Source organism: Amblyomma mixtum, chromosome 7 (genome assembly GCF_055824585.1).
Source record: "Amblyomma mixtum isolate Tamu chromosome 7, ASM5582458v1, whole genome shotgun sequence".
Classification (NCBI taxonomy): domain Eukaryota; kingdom Metazoa; phylum Arthropoda; class Arachnida; order Ixodida; family Ixodidae; genus Amblyomma; species Amblyomma mixtum.
In genome coordinates, this window is record NC_143018.1 from 10,348,591 (window position 1) to 10,369,857 (window position 21,267).

Sequence of the window (21,267 nt, forward strand, 5' to 3'; positions counted from 1 at the left end):
CTATAGACAGTCTATAGATTTATTATTGACTATTGACTTCCTATAGATATTGCTTTTTGTCTATTCATAGTTGATGGGCCGTCTATAGACTAAAGTCTGCTAAAAGTGCACGGCCACAAATCTATAGATTGTCTATAAACTGTCTATGGCATTTGTATTGCCTATAGACTGTAGGATTAGTCTATAGACCTTATAGAAAGAAGTCTATAGACACTCTATAGACTGTCTATAATTTTTTTGTGAGGGAGCCGGGGATGGCGACACTTGCCTTCATTTTTAGAGGTTTTCTGTCTTACAAGAGCTTCATCACCTGTGAAAGGAGTTCGTTAGTGTACAGTGGTAGTCTGTTAATCTACAAGGCAACCTCAACTTGTCTTCACTGTCCCTTAAACACAGGATGACGAGGCACGGGCATCAATTTTTCACAGAGAAAGGTTTCCCGGGAAGGCTTTCTCGGGGTTCGTGTTGCTATTGTCGTCAGTAACTGAATACTTTGGGAAGTCGCAACGTCCCGTGATCACACTGCAACCAGTGGCCTTAGGTTTTTCTCGGTGACATTCAAACGGTACATGTACACCACCTACAGCAAGAGCGGGTTTCTTTCCAACGTTTGCGTCATGCCGGGTGAAGCACAGAGTTCAAGCTGGTGCTTTGCACTGATGGGCAAAATGCCGAGAAACTCATTGCATGAAGGCTTGCGCACACTTGTCAGTGCAGTAAAGCTGCTTGAGAGAACGTGGCAAATTATGGCGCATTATTCTGGTCTACGGTGCATATTTGCTCGCTCCACAGAGCTAACTAAGCAATCTGTCAAATGATTTAGTTGCATGCCCTGCCGTTCGAGATTCTGGATTACCGAGAACTACTGAAAATGGGCACCTTTAGTACAGTACGGCGAAGAGCCCGTAGATATGATGGCGTAAAAAAGCATTGTTTCATTAGAGCGAACTGCGCGAACGCAAATAGATATATCGTGCGTCAACATTTCAAATGTCGCTTGGCAGCTTGCGAGATTGATCAAGAACATGCTTTCTAGTCACTCTGCAATAATGCATGAGTGGCGTTCTCTGCGGGAGGGAATCCAGCTTGAGTACAGCGCTGAGTCCCTGCAGTTACGGTGGAACACTGACGCCCACAGATATAAGAGTAAGAGCACAACACAGACACCCAGTACGTTTTTTTGAATTTATCATTTCAACGTCCGACCAGAAAAGGACAATTCAGGGGGCACTCTGACGATCTGAAGTCCGCGAGGCGAGAACCTTTTCATGCAACTTTGGTCGCTACTGTTGATGCATCACATGATTAGCTAGTCATGATTGGTTAATTACTAACTAGTCATGATTGGTTAATTACTGACAACTCAAGACTAACCGGACATGACTATTCATAAGTGATGACTAACTAGTCATGACTGGTTAGTCATGACTAATTAATTGATGACTAACTAGTCATGACTGGTTAGCCATGACTAATTAATTGATGACTAACTAGTCATGACTCATTAGTTGATGACTAGTCAATGACTAGTTAGTCAATTAATTAGCTGGTGACTGGTTAATGACTAGTTAGTCGTGACTTGCGACTAGCAATGACTAGTTATGACTCACTTCAGATGCAACAGACGGACGGACAGAGTCATGGCCGCGAGTATGAGCCGCTAAAGGCTTTCACCTTATAGAACGTCACTCGCCGCCACACCGCTTGTGAAATCAAAATTGAGCAACAACAATCATCTTATTCTACACAGTGAAAATGCGACAACATCTAAAGCATTACCAAACGGAACACTGCAGAAGTTTATTACTCACTCGACTGTAAAACATGTTTATGTACATCACCACAATATATGGTGTCGTAAAGGCAGTAAAAAAGGTAATAGCGTGAAATAAACACAACATGCCCTCAACAAACTTGCAAGCCCACTGCGATGCACTCTAATGCACTTAGATTTAAAGTGTGAGTTTTATTAAGACGATATGGTGCAGTCACGCCCAAGTTGTGGAACATGGAACATACGTGTCCAGTTTTACTTGGTGTCTAAAAACTTTTTTCAGAATAATTTCAGCCCCAGCCAAATAGTGGTCCACAGTTCATTGTTCTTTTCAGATTATTGGGCGGACAGTTCAGAACGCCAGCTGTGTAGCTACCGAATATCCAGCTTCTAAACTTCAGCTGTATAACCTGAAAGAACTTACACCAGCATGGGCTCTGAGGGCTGCAGTTACATGATGGGTCCACCCGCATAACCTTGGGTGGCACGCGCACCTTGAGTTTTCGGATGTCCCGATTTCACGTGGTACCCGAAGCGTCGATTCTAGTTCAGCAAGTAACGGGCTCATCCATAACGTGCTCCTATAGCGGGAAAGACAAGCGACCGGGCATGCGCAGTTTGTGGCGCTCAGTTGTAGGCACAGCACAGCTTGGCAAAGAAGTTGAACCTTCTCCGCTGAAAAGTAAGGAGGAAGGAGTATGGTTAGAAAATAAATCTGCTCAGATAAATTGACGTAGGAATGCACAGAGCTCAAACAAACTATATAAGTTGCGCAACAAGATACCGATTAGCATCTGTCTCAAACGGTATTACTAGCTGTATGTCTACAAGGCACTCGGCATGTAGAGCCTTTGTAAAAGGGATGCTTGGTTTGCTTCTAGCTCGTACAGTGGAGCCCTTACAGCTTCCCTGAAGCCGAAATGGTCGTTAAAGGTAAGGACTGGGGGTCTTCTTACGTTCCAACATCTTTTGATCTTTAGAAAAGTACAAGGGCTCCACTATACAAGCTAGGAGCAAACCATGCAGCCTGGCTACTTTTGACAAAGACTGTACTATTCCGCATCTTCGGAGAAGAAACTCATACTTAAAGGGACCCTGAAATGATTTTGATGGGCATATTCTAGTGCAATATATCTGTAGAGGTAGTCTTTGCGGGAAGTCGAGCCAAATTTGAAAGCTCTGCGTGGAATCTATAACTCAGAAATAATTTTCACAAACCACTCTTCACAAAAGCTCACAACCGAATAAGGCGACACCTTGCCGCCGCATGCTCTATCCCGATGACGTCAATGGACAGTCTGGACGAGCATGGCCGTCCGTAAGGGGGGGGGGGGGGGGGAAGAGGGGGGCGGGAGAGAGGTTCCCCCCCCCCCTCTGGAATTACGGATATTATTTATGCCCTAGTAGAAAACTACTAACCTACCGCACCCCCCCCCCCCCCCCCCCCCCCCGAAAATGTTCCGCGGACGCCTTTGTGGGCGAGCACTGCGCAGCGCAGCGTGACATCCCTCGTAATCTCATCGTTTCACGTTAAAAAACCCAGACTGCTCTTCTCCTACCTGCTAACGTTAAACCTAAAGGTGGGCATGACGTGGCGCCTCTCGCACTTGCTTGCGCCAGACAAATAAGCACGGCCGCGCTCACCCCGATGGCGAGGCGGCAGGCCTTGAGGATGACCTCGGAGACGCCGGTGCCGTCCTTGGCGGAGCACTCCAGGTAGCCCTTGGCCTTGATCTTCTTGGCCACCGCCAGGCCCTCTTGGTACGACACGGGGCTCTGCCGTCGCTCGCGAAGAACCTCGATGGTCTCGGGGTCCTCCCTCAGGTCCTGCGTGGGCGCGAAAAAGAGGGCGCCGATGAAAGTGGTCGCTCAGTCTGCGACCAGTTACTTGTCAGACATCGCAATAGCACGCGTCGCCTGAACTAGCTTAACCTGTGCAAACAATCGTCATCGTCGTTAACCACACTATACCCAATGCAGGGCAAAGGCTCCCATCTGAAACAAACTGTCCCTATCCTGCGCCAGGCACGTGCATCATATTCCAGCAATTTTCTGCCCACCTGAGTCACTGCCGTTGACGTGCGCTTTTTCCTTCCTTTGGAATCCGCTCCGTTACCTTCACACACAATCTGTTCTCTTGTTCGTTGTGTGTCCAGTCGAGGTTCACTTTCCCTTAACACCAATATAGCCGTGTTTCGTACATTCCTGGGAGGCAGCATCGTCGCCCTTCCTGTAGCGTTTCGCACAGCGCCGGCGCAGAGGCACTCGCGTAGCTGCCCACATCACAACTACTACCAACTTCTCTTTGGTTGAACACGAAGCACCCGTTCGGGATACTGTCCACGCGACCACATCGACCAAATCATATTGGGTTAAACATGGGGCGCGAGTGTTCGGGACGTTTTTTACGTGACCAAAACGACTAACACTCTAGTTGAACACAGGAAGCCCAAGTTGGGGACGCTGCCACGGGCCCACAAGGACCAACTTCTCTTTTGTTGAACGCAGGGAACCCCCGTTCGGTGTGCTACCCACGTGTCCAAAACGACCAACTCTTCTGTTGAACATCGGGAGCACACGTCCGGGACGCTGCCGATATAGGACATTACTTAATGTGCTGCATTCTTTACAACGCGGAAAGGGGCGTGTTATTCGGTTCTTTCAAGAAGGCAAGACTCCCTCACAGCTTCCTTCAGGACATTGTTTTCCCGCGCGTGAACCAATTCTGTACAAAGGAGGCTTCACGTCTTCTTTTAAACTACTGACTGGACATGGTCTTAGTCTCCACATAGTCACCGCAGGAGTGACTATTATTTGTGTTTTTGACTTCGTTGCCGGATTATGTGATTTAGTTATTGTAGGTGTCGCTACGGTGGAGCAATCGCTAGATTGCTCCACCGCAAGGCTAACCCCACCTGTAGCTTACAGCATCTAAACTCAACTCAACTCAGGAAGCTACAGATTACTCGACAGTGCGTGCGATCATATTCTGCATGAGGCGATGTGCTCCGATGCCCGGGAGTCCACACCTTTTTGTTGCCGACGAGCAGGATGGGCACCTTGGGGCTGAAGTGCTTCACCTCGGGGCTCCACCGGACCTCGACGTTGTCCAGACTCTCAGGGGCGTCGATGGCGAACAGGATGATGATGACGTCGGTGTCGGAGTAGCTGCGCGTGCGCAGGACATCGTACGTCTCCTGGCCCGCCGTGTCGCACAGGCTGAGCCGAACCTGCCGGAGAGTCGCCAAGCTGGTGCATCACTCAAGTCCACCTCATCCACTCATTGCAAATCGCGCAAAATAATTCATTTCGTCGTGTACTCTCTAATTTGACCAGCAAGCGCATCCCCAATGAAGACCAGTCGCTTCTCGTCGTAAAATCAAGCAGTTTTTTTTCATTTAGTGCAAAAGCGCTACTCTTCACGAGGTCTAACCGGTTTATCGAATTAGTGTGAAGCTTGACCTCTAGGGCCGCCTTGGCCAAATCATAAATAAATAAAACAAATATTGCCGTGACTGTGATTCGAACTAGCGGTGGCGCGAACAGATCAGCTTAACTGGCCTCTGCAGGAGATTAATATGGTATCGCCGCAGGCGATCAGGCTTTGTGTTGGTTGGCCTTAAATAAAATGGCACATACCCACTACGGGGGACTGGCCAAGACACAGGCGGTGAACTGCTGGAAAGAGGAGCGTTTATAGAAGAGGAAAAGGAGTAGTAAAAGGGTAATAGGCTGACAGACTGGACGACGCAACGACAGGGGACCTGTTAGATGGGAGATCGAAGACGGGACGATGCCTTTTCTGCGAAATCGAATGCAATGCATGTAATGGCTTCGTGTTAAACTGCAACACACTTTCGCGCTGTGAATCGCCCATCGTCGTCTTCATCAACTAATACTACTATGGAACTAATATTCAAACTCTGGCGCTGTGCACTGCACATCGTCGTCTTCATCAACCAATACTAGTTGAATGAAGAAGACGACGAAGCCCTTGAGGCGGCCGGCTGACGCTCGTGCTGGAGAGCTGCTCCCCAATGTATCCGCTATGCACCCTGGCCAATCCCCCGCCGTGGGTATGTGTCATTCAGCCCGAGGACATCATCATCATCATCATCAATGTACGAGGTTAACAACAACAACTGCTCCTTATGACTCTGCCTCTTGCCTCGCTGCTTCATCGATTAATCGTGCAAGAATACTCGTCGCCGGCGCTTCCCACGTCCCAACAAACCTCCCTTCACAACTATCCAACTAATATCGTCGAATCGCCGAATAAAGCCGCGACGACGAGCAGGCTCCTCACTCGGTGCCGGGCAGAGGGTCGCATGACGACTCCATCGGCGGTGCATTTTCAGCGCACGGAGGCTCGTTTGAAGCAATGGAACTAACGCCACCTAACGAAAGGTCGCGAAGCATTGAACGGCTGCTTCGCACAATGCAGAGCAGGATGTGGGCGAAGGCAACGGGAGTCTGAACTCTCGCAAAAAATCATGTCAGTACCGATCTTCTCTGCACTTCTTCAATGCGGTAAGGGGAAGCCTGAAGATCGTGGCGATTTTAATCGTCAATAATACGTCACCATTTTAAATCACAGTGCGAAACAAACTACGCATGACTTACTTGGAAGCTTCATAAATTCGAACCTCATTGAATTGAAATTAAAGTGGTTCAGCATAATATATGCTCCCATCGGACCGACCTTTTTCTTGCCGACGTTGACCTCGGTGATGACGGTGTTGAAGACGGTGGCGCGCAGGTTCTCCGGAAAGACCCCCGTGATGTAGGTGCTGAGCAGCGACGTCTTTCCGCAGCCGCCGTCGCCGACCGTCACCAGCTTCTTGTAGAAGTCGACGGTGACCTCGGGCTTCTCCTCTTCCTTCATGGAGTGCCACGAGGCTCGGGCGTCCGACCTGCAGCCATCAATCATCCTTAATTCAAATCGCCAACTGGCCCACCACCTTCTTGTTTTGCCAAGGTGACACTTCGGGCTAGTTGGTGTCACACAGCGAAGGGATGGTTTATCAGCAATACTTTGATTTGAGCTAGTTGGTTGCAGCATGAAATGTTTACACAAAAAGCGTATCTGGCGCTAAAAGACGGAGACAACAACACACAAGAGATTAGTTTTCTTAGTGGGTCTTTGTCAGCGTTATAATCATTGCTTTGGTCCTTTTGGCACGTGTGCCTTGTTAAATCACGCCTTGTATCTGTTGCTTTTTCTGTCTTGATTTTATCTTTTTGCCTGCTCGCGTGGTTATTAAGTGTTTTTTTCTCTGTGAATAAACTTAGATGGTTTATGGGTTTTTGTTTCACGTCCCAAAGCGGCTTAGGCTGAGGGACGCCGTAGTGAAGGGCTCCGGAATAATTTCGACCCCATAGGGTTCTTTAACATGCACTGACATCGCACAGCACACGGCTTTCCTGAATTTCGCCTCCATCGAAATTCGGCCGCCGCGGCCGGGATTGAACCCGCGTCTTTCGGGTCAGCAGCCGAGCGCCATAATCAATACAAGCCACCGCGGCAGCTGCACAGCGAAGATAGACAGCACGGGAGAGACAAGACACATTAAGAGATACTGTGTCTGCATAGGTGAGATCTGAAAGCCAAATCCACGCTTGCCATCAGATAACCATCTGTGAAAAAGAAAGAGGTACCAATGTAGGTGGCAAGAAATACGTGACGAGGAAGGCTTCGGCGATATATGATTGCCTCACGACGTCCGATACGTCTCCTTATCTAATTGCGTTTCACAATGCACAGAGGTTGTGCGCCCCTCCTCTGCTACACCCCTCTGACGCTGCTACTGCGGGGAGACTCCCCTTTGATAAAGCCCCAGGCTTTGGTTCGCAAAGGCGTCCGAATGGCCTGTGGCTGCCGCGTCCAAAACAGCTGGAAAGATTTGCTTCCTCCAACACTGTTATGGTGAATAATGTAAAGAAATCAGCACAAAAATAGAGACAAGGGACTTGGGAAGAGGCACATATGAAGATTAACAAGCGCTACTACCACGTACATGTTTTGCTGTGGTGTAAAGCAGAGACTATAAAGGAATGTACGAGCATGCGCAAAGACTGTGTGCAGTACAGGCAACCGCAGTTTGATATGGCAAAAATTAGTTGAGGAAAACACATTCGGCATCATAAATCTGCAAAGTAATACACCAACTAGCCCGACAGCACACCCTTCTTTTATAGTGAAGGCAGGAAATACTCAGCCATGAAGCTTATCTTTGTAAAGCGCGCTCTGTGGCATGCTCGTGCATATAGCTGAAAAAATATGAAGCGCTAAACTTAAGGCACTAATGCAAGAAAACAACACCAAAAACAACAGGTCATGTGCTACAAGTGGTTCATGTCCAGTGTTTTTTTCTTTTTTTGTCCGTATGCCTTCAGTAACGCTTGATAGTTTTCGAGGCACTTTTTACCCAGCGCCCGCGTTACCTTCCCTTCATAAATTCATGTTCAGCCGCCGCGCTGGCTCAGTGGTTATGGTGCGCGGCTGCTGGCCCGAAAGACGCGGGTTCGATCCCGACCGCGATCGCATTTCGATGAAGGCTAAATGCTACAAGCCCGTGTATTGTAGCTTCTTCGTCTATTAAAACTCTCGCCTACATAACGTTGGTTCGTCCCAAGCTGGAATATGCATGCGCAGTTTGGGACCCTCACATTTCTTATCTAACTAAAGCACTTGAATCAGTGCAAAACCGTGCAGCTAGATTCATCCATTCAGACTACTCTTATCATTCTAGTGTGACTGTCATGAAGTCAAGAGCTAACCTGCCTGACCTCGAGCTGCGACGCAAAATCTGCCGACTAATCCTTTTCCACAAGTTTTATCATTAATCCCTTGCAGATCTAAAACCAGCTCATTACGTGTCTCCTCGCACCAGTCACAGCAAAGCCGTTTATCCCCCCCGCGCACGCACCACTGCGCACCTTCATTCCTTCTTTTCCCAGACTGCAATAGACTGGAATGGCCTGCCTGCCGATGCCGCACTCCACACCAGCCCCGTCCATTTTGAAAAAGCCATTGAAAATGTTCTGTTTTAAACCCCATGTCATTCATTTCAGATTCATTTTGTGTATTGTTTCCCCTCATGTAATACCCCTATTCAGGGGCATTTGAGGTGCACAAGAAATACATAAATAAATATCAGTGAGCGTAAAAGACCCCTAGCTGGTCAAAATTATCCGGAGCCCTCCATTACGGCGTTCCTTATAGCTTGAGTCGCTTTGGGATATTAAATCCCATAAAACCATAAAAGACAAACTGCATTGATGTTCTCCACGCAGCTCTCTCCTTGGTTGGTGGTGCGGAAAATCTATAAACTAAAGAAATTGATGTAGCATTCACACACGCTTACCTCCATATACTAAAGGTGACTACAAAGAAATGACTCTGCAAAGAATTTTTTTAGGAAAAGGTGGCTTTTTAGGAAAAAAAATGGCGCAGTAAGTGTCTCACTTCCCGGTGGATACACGAACCACGCTGCAAGGGAAGGGAGGAAGGTGGGAGTGAAAGAAGAGAAAAACAGATGCCGTTGTGAAGTGCTCTGGAATAATCTCGACCACCTGGGGATCTTTAACGCGCACTAACATCGCACAGCGCACGGGCGCCCTTTGTGTTTAGCCTCCGTCAATAGAGAGTGATCCTGCAAATAAAGAGCGGATGGGAGGAGTCGTGGAAAAAAATTGGCTGGGCTTAGCTAAGGTTAAGCCTGGATATCTCGAAGTGAAAAGCTGCGGTGATCCGCGATAAACACTCGCTTGCGGCGAACGTCAAACGATGACGCACAGCGCGCGGCAGCGTGCGCCTGTTCTATGGGCAAGCGCGCCTTACATACCCCTCCTTTCAAATGCGCACTGCGCACGGCTTCGGAGAAAGGTCAAACGGTGGCGAGGAGAAGTGGCGGCGCACATGCGCAGTAGCCTACGCCGTGCGTGACGTCACTCGTGCTCCGACATACGCCGGCTCACGCGAAGCGCGGTGTTGACTAGCGTAGTGAAGCTTTTCGCTTCGAAACGGAAACACGCAGTAACCGTCCCGCTCACGGTGGGCACCCCAGTCGAGCCGTGAAGGAAAGGGCGGAGGAAGGGAGGCTGTGGGAGAAGGGATAGAGAAAGAGGCGCCGTAGTAAAGGGCTCCGGGATAATTTCGGCCGCGCGGCCGCGTTTGGACGAAGGCGAAGCGCGAAAGGCGCTCGTGTGCTGTGCAATGTCAGTGCACGTTGAAGGTCCCCAGGTGGTCGAAATTATTCCGGAGCCCTCCGTTACGGCACCTCTTTCTCTCTTCTTTAACTGCCACCTTTCTCCCTTTCCTAACGGTGCGGCTGAGGTGTCTACCGAAAAATGAGATAGTTACTGCGCCAATTTTCTAAAAAAACACTAAAAGAACACTAATTTCGACCACCTTGGGTTTCTTAACATGCAATGAGATGGTACAACAAACGGAAGTTTTTGCGCTTCGCCTCCACCGAAATGTGGCCGACTGCCGCGGCCGAGATTCGAACCCGCGACCTCAGCCTCAGCAGCTGAACGCCACAGCCACTGATCCAAAGCAGTAGGTTGGGGAGAGTACCGTATACACCTACCGCTGAGAAAGCAGCAGTCTCAGATGGGAAAGTAGCGCATGGCTATATAGTACTCAAAAACACGAACACTACTGAACATCGAGACTTCGTTGCCTCTCTGAGGCCAATAGTGACTGATTATTCCAGTCTGAAAGCTCCACGTTGGTGTACTTATCTTGGCCTTGACATGCCACATCCGTGAGGCCAACAATGTATCAGCAAACAAAACTTCCCTCAGAGCAAGGCTTAACGTAAAAAGATAATGACTGTTCTTAGGCGGAGGTCAGAGCAATGTTCAACTGTCCTTAGCTCAGTGCCGAAACGATATTAACTTCTTTGAACGCTCAAAAATTATTAAAAAGTAGCGATCGGCATTTTGGACCGGTCCGAAATTTTACATCGGCAGTGGATTAGTAATGTTAGGCAATCTGGTTAGCTCCAACAGCATAAAACTTAATATGCAGGAATGATCAACGTGTTCAGACGTTTTAGAAGCGCGCATATATTTGCGCTTCACTAATAAACTGCGAATAAGTGCGAAATAAAGGTAGCGTGTAAAAGGCAGAGAAACTTCGACTTTAATAAAGTGCGTAGAAATTCCTCTCTGCTGAATATGAGCTTTTTCTTGCGTTTTTGCAAACAGCAATAAGGTTCGTAGCGTGCGTTCTCAAAATGGTTTTTATAAGTCAAACAATTCCAAAGAAACAGCAGGAAGAGAAAAAGCATATGGACAACGAAAAAAACAAACACAGATGACGTCACTGCATAGCAGCCGTTTTTATTGTCTCTGATAGCCGCTGTCATATGCCTCGCATAGCAACCTAATAAAGCTTTTTTGAAGGAATCAAACACGCACACGGATATCCGATCAAAACAAAAGGCGAAACGAAACAAAATCAAATAACCCTTATGACTAGAAGCAATCAGAGACGGAATGCCATTGAAGGAGTGATGACTAATCTATTAGGACCGATGGTTGTGGGAACACAGACACAAATGACTAATTAATTATAAATAAATGGTTAAATGGCTATGAAGAAAAGAAAGGCAGAGTAACTGTCTAACTTCTCGGTGGACGCCCAAACCGCACCGGGAAGGAAGGGATGAGAGTGAGTGAAATAAGCAAAAGGGGTACAGTCAGCGTAGTGAAAGATTCCGAATTAGTTTGCACCACAGGGCACAAGCGTACTTTGCACTTCGCCTCAAATAACTAACCCCTACGCCCCATTTTCACTCATTTCTGGCTTCAAGTTATGCACAAAGACGCTAGAAGCAAGCGTGAAGGTGCAGCTTGTAGGTGCAGGTGTTGCATGTAAAAAAAAAAAGAAAAGTTGCGTTACAGCATATTAGCAGCATGCCCCGCAAACAGACGAAAATGCAGCGCACTTGGCAGTTTTCGTTGGTTTCATGCAGAATAGCAATGCTGTTACCCTTATCTTGGACATGCGAGAGTCTTGCAGCGAAGGTGCGTCTGAACCCGATAGCTTTACATTAGTTACTTGCAGCGCAGCTAAGTGTTTTGTGCTTGTTTTTTTATTCTTTGAACAGCCCCGATTCTTCTTTCACACGACACCTTCACGCGCTTGACACACTGCGCGTCGAACGCAGTGTCACCGCGCTAAAATTCACGTCAGTCAAGCTGCCGCTTTCCTGAGAATACACCGAAGAAAGCGTGCGGGGTGGTGACGTGAGGGAATTAAAAAAAATTAAACCATCCCTGCTTTCGAAATTCGCGGGCGAAGAAAACGACAGGTAAAGTAGATGCTTGAATCGAAGAGCGGTTTTAGATTCATTACTACTTTCTGTGGTATACGGCGTCAAAGGACTGGGACTTTCGGCGGGGGAGTTCCTGCTAATGCGGTTAACTTAGATCCGCACTAACACAGCATTACACTACGTGCCAGATGCGCCGAAAAGTGGCACAGGGGTAACCATGAGTAACACATGCATTGTCACGACCGCTAGTCCTTTAAAAGAGACTGACAATGTAGGTGAATTGGGGAGCGATCATCAGCACACTTGGTATTCGCACATACTACTGATACCGCGATGAAGGATGCAGCTGCATGCTTTTGACACGGCTAAGGATCATAGTGTAGTAGCGCACGGCATACACGCTGCATTCAAAGCGCAGAAACAAGACACTCCTTCGCTTCGCACTTACTGTTCACTCGTCATAGGCTGAGCTCGGAACGGCCATGTGCTTGGAATCACCAACGGTACGCCACAGGGTCAAGGAGTTGTTTCTTCGATGCCGCCTTCTCCGCCTTTAGACAAAGTTTAGTGCAACGGATTTCTACGAAAAAAGAGGCGAAAGCTTCCTCGCACAGGGCGCGCCAACGTATTTGGGATCGTGCAAGTTGTGTTCGTCCGATAACCGCCGCGGATTGTTTTACTGCTATCAGATAACAGTTTGAAAGCACCCGCCCCCAACTTCAGCTTCGGTGTCGGGTCAAGCGCCTCGACGCGAGCGCTTTGTGCGCCATCTCTTGAGCGTCGATGAAGACTTGCACGATGGCACGCATGGAGCTACTATACGTCGCTTCACACCAGGAAAACGTCACAAAATCTACGCTTCAGACTACTTCAGACACATGCGTTAAAACATGTGATATAAAATCATCAAGCCAAGCAAGCTTTCAACCACGTTTCCAGCCGTCTTTACGCACCTCGCCATCTCTAAATCGCATCAACGACTAGCGTCATCTCTCGGTTGCAACGCAATGTAGTAGTACGAACTCATGTGGACAGGTAGCACGCCCTTACTTCGCGCCTTGTGCAGACAATTTGCTGAGCAGACGAGAAATGTTTTTTTTTTTCCGGTTAGGAGTGTATGTGCGTAAGTAAACGACGAAATTCAAAGCGTGTGTGACTTATTCATGATGTAAACAGCGCGAACTACAAGGGACAAGAAAAGAAGGGACACAGGACGAGCGCTGACTCGCAACTAAAAGGTTTATTCACTGAAACCTTCTTATATGAAGAAACAATCAAAGGGAAGAAACAACACACAAAAAAAATTAAAAACCATGAAACGCACATTCGTCAGGTGCTCCCGAGAAAATTCATCTCCCTATCGCAAAGGAAAACAGATGGTTTGCTGACGCAATTCAGTTGATCCCCTGCGATGTGAAAAGCCTCGACAACTTCTCGTGTCGTCTGATCACTGTGGGTGTATAGTACACGTGTTTGATTGAATAATGCAGTGAATTTTTTCTTTTCCTTTTTCATGACTTTACATTCTAGACAATGTTTGACCAAATGTGAAAGGTCATCACCAATGTTTAAGTTGTTCCTGTGCTCTTGTAGTTCGCGCTGTTTACATCATGAATATCTACCAACTCGCCCAACTGAACGCTTTGCTGTGTGACTTATTGTCGGGTTCATGCCGAAAAAGAAAGGTGAGACTGAAAAAACGACTAGCCCCAAAGGTGCACAGAGTGCAGGAGCGAGTACTCGCCATGTGGAATCGTACACCACATGACGAGTCCTCAGAATAAAAAAAAAAAAAAAAAAAAACTTGGCGCAATTTGCAAGGTCAACGCATTGCGCAGAATAAGCGATACACGTCCATTATGTGAAGAGGTGAAAAGTGCCATTTTGCGGCACTAGTGGTGTCTACAAATCTGCTGACGTCAATATATGAATTTTGCGTCTGAAGTGGCATTTGGTGGATGATCTCTGCCGCACGCCTTTGGCAATGAAAAGTAAACTGTTGTTCTGCGAGGTTTGAATTTTTTGTTTCCTTTGGAAATTTTGGGTGATAACTGTTCGGAATAAACCTTTTCTGTAAAGGCCTAGCAAAGAGGAGGAGATTTCAAGTATTCAGTCCCCGTCAGTGCTGAATTCGATTAATTAGATTATTAAAAATCAAAAAGTAAATATAAAGTAATAAACTCGACTGCAACAAATTCGGAGAAAGTCATTTCCATTCGGGGCCAACCGAATCTTCGAAAGTAATCTTTCTTTTTCCACAGAACAATGGCTCACGAAAACGACGGACCGATCGCAATGTGCGTACGGTGGTAGAGTGCCGATCCTGGCGAGCGATCAGTGTGGACGCACCTGAGAAGAGAGCGGTTTTTTTTTTTAAATCCCAAACTTATCACTTTCCCCTGCTGCACCACCCTCCTGAGTGAACGCCCCCACTCCCAGTCCCCTCTGACTGGATTCCCCTGCCCACAGTCCCATTTGAGTAAAACCGCCTGCTCCCAGGCCCATCTGAGTAAATGCACGCAGTGGATAAAAGTGCTCTCAGGCCTGCCTGGGTGGACGCTGAGCCATACATATGAGTGGATTCACTCACTCCCAGCCCATCCGAGTGTATGCGCATGTTCCTACGGCTACCTGAGGGAAGTCATTTGTTCCCAGGCCCACCGAAGAGAGCACATGCTCCCCTGCCAAACTGAATGTAGCTCCAAGCTGCAATCCCCAGCAGATTTCACGCTCCCAGGCCTACCAGAGTGACGGCACCTGCACCCACACCCGCCAAAATGAAGTCGTCTATCCCAGGGCCCACTTGAGTGAATGCATCTGCCTCCGTACCCAACTGTGTAAGCGACCTGTTCCATGCCTAATTGAGTGAAGACGCCTGCTCTACGGCCCCCCGTAGTGGTCACCTGTTCCCAGGCCCACCTGAATGAATGCGCTTCCTCGCAGGACCCTGCTCGCGAGATACCCCGGCCCTCATATGCTCCTTGTGGTAGAGGAACATCAGGAAAGCAGACGCTGGGCGTTTGATGAAAGCGAGAATCTCCGGCTCCCACACCCTACGGCGCCAGAGCAGGTGCCGTTTGCTGGAAACAACTAAAAGGCAGGACTGCGCGAATAAGACAAGGACACGAGACATAGCAAGGAAAACGACACCTATGTCTCGTGTCCTAGCCTTATTCGTGTAGTTCTACCTTTTATGAAATGAACCAACTAGCCAGCAAGAATGTTCTGCTAGAAACAAGGTCGCATGCACAGCCCTTAACCCGGAAACATAGCCCGTGGCTCCCACGGTTTAAGGTTTAACCACGTAACACTGCCCCTGGGTTTTAATTACGTATAATAGCAAATTAGGATGGTGCAAATTTATGTTCTCGCAGCGCAACAAAGCTGCAAAGCTGGCAGCGTTCTAGAGCGATGACCCTACAAGAGATGATGATGACGATGGAAATATTTATTGGGTCCGATTAAGAGAAGTCCCATCCTATCGGGTACCCAAAAAAATTGCTGAGGCTCAGCTTGGCTAAGCCTGGGGAATGCGAAGCATATTAGTGGTTAGGCTTGGTAATACATGGCTTTCCTTGGTTGAATACTTGGTCATTTTAATACAACCACTAGAAGCCTTCGTCGTGGGGGAAGACAACGGCATGGCTACAGCGGAACGCCGACTAACCCCGAGACGCGCGTTGGGTGGGCGCCTGGATTGCGACGGAAGCCGCGTCTGCCTGCCCGGTGGAGCGAGCGTTTCACCTACACCGAGTATGAACGCGCGTTCGAAATGCGCGGGTGTGACGGCTAGGGGTCCCACGGCGACGGCGCGAGGTGGAGGCCGGCTCTCTCATCCGATGTCACGTGGTGTGACGTCACGGTGTCACGTGGCGTGACGGCTAGGGGTCCCACGGCGACGGCGCGAGGTGGAGGCCGGCTCTCTCATCCGATGTCACGTGGTGTGACGTCACGGTGTCACGTGGTGTGACGTCACGGTGTCACGTGGGGGTCCCACGGTGACGGCGTGAGTGGTAGCTCTAGCAATATGCTTCGCATAAAAGTCATCTACTTACTTTCAGTTTGATCAGTAACTGTCGCAAGCCATTTTTTTCAGTGCTTCACACTGGCTAGACGTTGTTCCGTCAAACGCTCGACTACACCTGCCAGCCAATGAGAACACAGAGTTTCAGCTTAATGCGGAGACGTACCCATGTAGACGTACAGCGGATTGCGGTTGGCAGCTACGAATGGACAGGTGGGGGCACGCACCTGACATCATGCGTGCGCAGGATGCATCCGGTAATCTGGTATACCTCTACGCTAAGCTAAAACTCTCCAATATTATCCAGGAGGAAAGGGGAGCCTCTACTCTTGACAGTGTGCTTTCGGTGGTCGCAAGTAAGCGCTCTGAGTCATTCGACCTGATGGAGGGCAAAAGCTTTTGTTTTGAAAAGTTTTTCGGATGTACCCGTGGTCCGGCAACTTCCGTCACCTGTTTTGCGGCAAACTAAGAGCTCCCTGTCGACGCACCTGCCAGTGCGAAGCGAAAACGATACGCCGCACACGTGCAACCAGAAAGTTTATCCAGTGTCCTGCGTCCAGAAAGCCCGCGCTCGCGCGCGCCAAGAAAGCCAAAACAAGAAAGGTGCGCGAAACCACCACCCGCCACACGAGCACACAACTGCCGCCTACCTTCCTTTCTTCGAGGGTCGGGTGTCGCGAGCAGGGGAAAAAAAAAGGCGGGAAAAGGGAGGGCAGGGGAGGGAGGTAAGGCGTTTAATTTTTGTCGCGTGCTTCATTCCGGAGAGACAATTTTATTTTTAAACACCTACGAGGGGCGTTTCGGCGGCAACGCTTGGCCCCGTGCCTGCGCGCGCCGCCACCGCGGTCTCGGTGTTGGGGCCCAACGTGGGGTAAAACCGCGCCGCCGGCGCGCTTTTTATTTACGGCAAGCACACGCCGGGGGCTCGAACGCGCCGCCGTCACCCTGCGGTCTCGCGAATGCAGCCAATGGGAGCGAGAGCGTCGCCTCCGTTGCCATGGCGACGGCTTTTATTTTGGACGCGCTTCCCTCTTTTCCTCGCTGCTCACCATCCTCCTTCCCGCCGCTCTCGTTGCGTCTAGCAGACGGCCCCTTTACCAAGCCGTAGCAGACGACGCGGCGAGCGGGTACGTCGATGGTCGTCTGCGAGAAACGTCGCGCGGGCCTGCCTCCCAATTAAAGCGTTGATTGGCTCGTGACGGGTCAAGATTGCTCCCGTAAGTGGTGACGTCACGCTTCGCTAACGCGGTGTGCTTCGCTTCAGTGTTTTTCCTTGGAAACCTCATTACTCTTCTCCGGACACGACGAAGGGTAAGAGCTGCGCAGTTCTCTTTTTTTCGACTGGATCGACAAAAAGAAAAGTACACGCCGGTGCGGAGTTGCTGCTACCAAGGTCGAAGGAGCGGGATACTATCGGAGCTGGAAAACAAACAGACGAAAAAAGATGGCCGACTGTTGCTTTGGTGTGGGTTCCAGCGAAGACTGGGTTTTTGTGCGTGAAGTGTCCTCGGTGTTTCGTGTCAGTTGTTTGTTACGACTTTGAGAACGGCGACGGAGGCATCTTCTTCACGGCTCTGAAGCCCGTCACGATTGTACAGCGGCGCTAGTCAACGAAGCCTTACTGCCACAGCCAGGGCAAGCTGAAACAGGATGCCTTCTTGGGGATCAGGTTGCTTAAGGAGCTCCCAGAAGCACCAACGTGAGTCTTCCGTTTCTCTACGATGGGCGTTTTATTTTTCACAGGAAAATGCGCATTTCTTTTTCCTTTATCAAATACGAGCCAATGAAAAGGACATACATGATTCAGCGTGTAGAATGCATGATGAATCTTGGGTACTTTTTGAGACTTGTATTCCTGCTGTTTACAACAGCACGTGACAAGCGCGCCAAGCTGTTAGATCTCGTCGGTAGCGTGTCCTATATGGTGATCACTTCGGAAGAAAAGCCGAGTGAAAATGATGCGCGCAGCGCAAACCTTCGCAAAGATCATATGAAAGATATCTATTAAAATGGAAGACTTCTGGACGAGTTTTTTCCGTCTTCGAAAAGGGCTTCTTCTCTTCTTCGGATACCAGGAGGAGTTCTTGTACAATGTCTTCTTTGTAGACGAACACATTTCTTTATTTTTGTTCCGATAGCCTACTGGACGAATCATTTCACACGGCGTTTAATGAAACAGGCGGGAAAGGCAGACGAAAACTACGGTGGCAAACCACTTATTGGGTGAAGTAGTAGTAGTAGTAAAAGACCTTTAATCGACCATAATTTATAGGCCGAGCATGTCGACCGCCTGGGCGACCAGAAACCGCTGTTCTTGCTGCCCTTCAGCGCCAAGCCAGTCGAGCCAGGTGGTGATGGATAGAGAGGGTGGGGGGTAGGAACCCGACTGCTGAGCAGCCGGTTTGGGTGAAGTTGCATCCTTAACTTGCGGCTCCGATAGCAACAAGTAGTTTTGGCAATTAGCTGGGCAATAATTGTTGTTTGTTTATTTGTTCCAGGGCTTCCATTATTAGCACACTACGCTGACATAAAAGACGAAGACAGGGGTCGGGACTGATGGCCCATGCGAATACCCGTCATGTCCTGTCGGTTTTGTCTACTGTGTTCGTCTATTATATTTACGCAATTTATTCTCAGTAATGGGAGTATTTGGGACCTGGATGACTATCCGTGTTGTATTTAAAGGCCGCGAAATTTTGCCTATATTAAAAAAGGTCATCGTCGGGAAAAAGCCTTAAGCGTCGCAGAATACATCTACATCAAAATGATCATTCAGAAACGAGTTTCGTGGGGTCGGAACATAGGAACATGATAAGTGAACCGACGAAACAATGTTTTAAATAACTACACTGTACACTTGCGCAGACAACGAAAGGAAATTGACTGTAAACTTTCTATACATATTCTAGGCACACAACTTTCTGAACAAGGTGCTTGCATGCATCGTTGAGAACAGCCTTGATTTCGTCCCTGGTAGAAATAAATGCGCGCTGTCGCGAACTTCCGCATCTTGCTGGCAGAGTAGTGGAAACCACGGCCGTGAGGTGGTAGCTTCCACACCTGTTTTTTTTTTTATTTATTTAAGGGTGCCTCAATACAGCGGCCAAACTAAGCTGCATCGACGCATCTACCGTTTTTCAGACGTTTTCAGACCTGTTTTGTCGGCTCGCTACAGCTTGGACTATGATCCCTAGCTGTGAAGCTATATGTGCTAATAAGTATAACCCCTCTGAACTCCTACCGAGCACGGAAACTATGAAGTTTAATTTCGCTAACATACTAAAACTACAAAAACTTAAGGCAATTCACCTAATTAATGGTTGATACCGTTTGTCTGTCCAGCAAATAAACAAGGAATTCGGGCACACCTAAAATGTTCAAACCGCACGGCTGCAGCTATACGGTAACATGCTTCAAACTCGAGTTTTATCAAAGTGTCGTCTTTGTTCTGCTTTGTCCAATGCTACGTCTGCAGACGCATTCTAGCCAGCATGTTCATGGCAGAAGGTTATTCATTGCATGAAATTATGCAGTTAGTAAACGTTTATTTCAGTTGCCAAAGAGGTACCATTAGGCTGAATGATTAGGGCGCGAACTTTTATCATACGCTCAATTTGTGCAGGCAATCGTCATTTTTTTTTTTTTAATTTCTTCATGCACATCAAGTTTTCGCCTTGAAAAGCGCCGCATAAAAATACGCGATTTAGAAACGGCACACGAACGCTTGAAATCAGGGACCAATCTTTAGACCGTCTAGTGAGGCGACTAAGAGAGAAAGAAAAATGGACGGAAAGGCAGGGAGGTTAACTAGGGGATGCCCAGTAGGCTACCCTACACTTGGGGAGGGCAACAGAGGGGAAAAAGAAAAAAGAGCGGCAATGAAATGAGTTTTTCAAGCGTCCATCGACCACTATGTCAAGGGGACAGAGAGCGCGCACTGAAAACTTAAAAATTATAGACGGGAATAGAACCCCGAGTCCCTTAAGAATCTCAGGAGCGCTTTCACTGATTTCCTTTGTGAGGAAGGTTGTGTCCAAGGCCCCAGAACATTGAACGCTGCTAGAGGACGCGAGTCCAAGCGGTAGATAGTAGCAGTCAGGAAACCGCGCTCTCGCTCAAAACGAGGGAAGTCACAGAGAAGGTGCCCGATCGTTTCATCGCAACCGCACTGCTCACACGCTGGAGAATCTGTTATTGCGACTAAAGTTCTTGATGAGATATTGATGCCGAGCACCAGGGATATCGATATATTTATATGACGATATCCCAACCAAGGACTCACAACCTCTAAGTTATACACCACACTTCGGAGAGAGTAGGCTTCGCACCACCGAGAACAGAGCATCCGAAGGATGAAAAACGACCGATCTTCAAGAAAGAAAAAAAGATACGGTGCATTACCTCCACGAAAGAGCTCACTGAGAGAAGCCGACAAGGATGGATTGTTTGGCCAGTTCACGCGTCATCACGAAGCAACAGCTGCCTCATCATCGCAGCACTGTATGTATCGAGTATAGGCCAAAGCGTGCGCTTGTGTTGCACTGAAGTGCTGGTGCGGTCGGTCTGCACCTTTCACGCACTTCTGCGTTGTGTCTCCAACGCTTTCCTAATAACGTCTGCGACGTGTGTAAAGCGATGCATACGTGTTTGTTACTCGCGGTTGCTATCCGCTTCTTCTCAACATCTTGAATCAACATCCGAAGAGATATTCCTACCTCGTGCATGAAGCGCTTCCTTCTGTAAACTCAAGACCGTTGTTGCTCGGTTTTAAAGTGTCTTTTCTTTGCAAAGACAAAGCTCTCCTGCCGTTCAGCATGTTGTTTACGAAGCAAGCTGCAGAATAAGGTGAAAGGGGGATGAACAACATTACTATAGCTAGAGCATAAATGCTGCAGGTCTTGTAAGCGGGTGCATGCATGACCTGCTTGCTATCTTCTTTGTATAGATCTACGACATCGTCAATTCATAACTCGCTCTAACCGATTAGCACTGTTATATTCATCGGCGAGTTTATAATAGATTCGTCTGTTGCCCGAATAAAATGGTGATATCATCATCATCAGGCATGTAGCGCAAACACCAATATGGAACGGCCATTAGTGAAGCAAACACATCGCGGCGCAATTGAACGACCGAGCGCGAGAGGGAGAGAGAGAAAAGGAGGGGGGGGGGGTCGAAAT

General features: G+C 48.4%; 2 protein-coding genes across 5 annotated transcripts in view; one reads left to right on the forward strand and one right to left on the reverse strand.

Moving 5' to 3' along the window:
• Positions 1-1,775: 1,775 nt before the first annotated feature.
• LOC149334977 (ras-like GTP-binding protein Rho1) lies at positions 1,776-12,734 on the reverse strand. Its single transcript, XM_089553709.1, has 5 exons — positions 12,512-12,734; positions 6,477-6,687; positions 4,804-5,004; positions 3,419-3,601; positions 1,776-2,449 (listed from the first exon to the last, which is right to left on the reverse strand). The coding sequence occupies exons 1-5, from the start codon at positions 12,523-12,525 to the stop codon at positions 2,402-2,404; spliced, it is 657 nt and encodes a 218-aa protein (XP_089409835.1). The 5' UTR covers positions 12,526-12,734; the 3' UTR covers positions 1,776-2,401.
• Positions 12,735-17,157: 4,423 nt separating this feature from the next.
• Grip (Glutamate receptor interacting protein) overlaps positions 17,158-21,267 on the forward strand; it is a 130,746-nt gene continuing 126,636 nt past the window's right edge. For all 4 annotated transcript variants that reach the window (XM_089551669.1, XM_089551671.1, XM_089551670.1 and 1 more), the window contains exon 1: positions 17,158-17,786. In XM_089551669.1, coding sequence (XP_089407795.1) covers positions 17,738-17,786 — 49 coding nt within the window. In that variant the 5' untranslated portion in view covers positions 17,158-17,737. The remainder of the gene's footprint in view (positions 17,787-21,267) is intronic.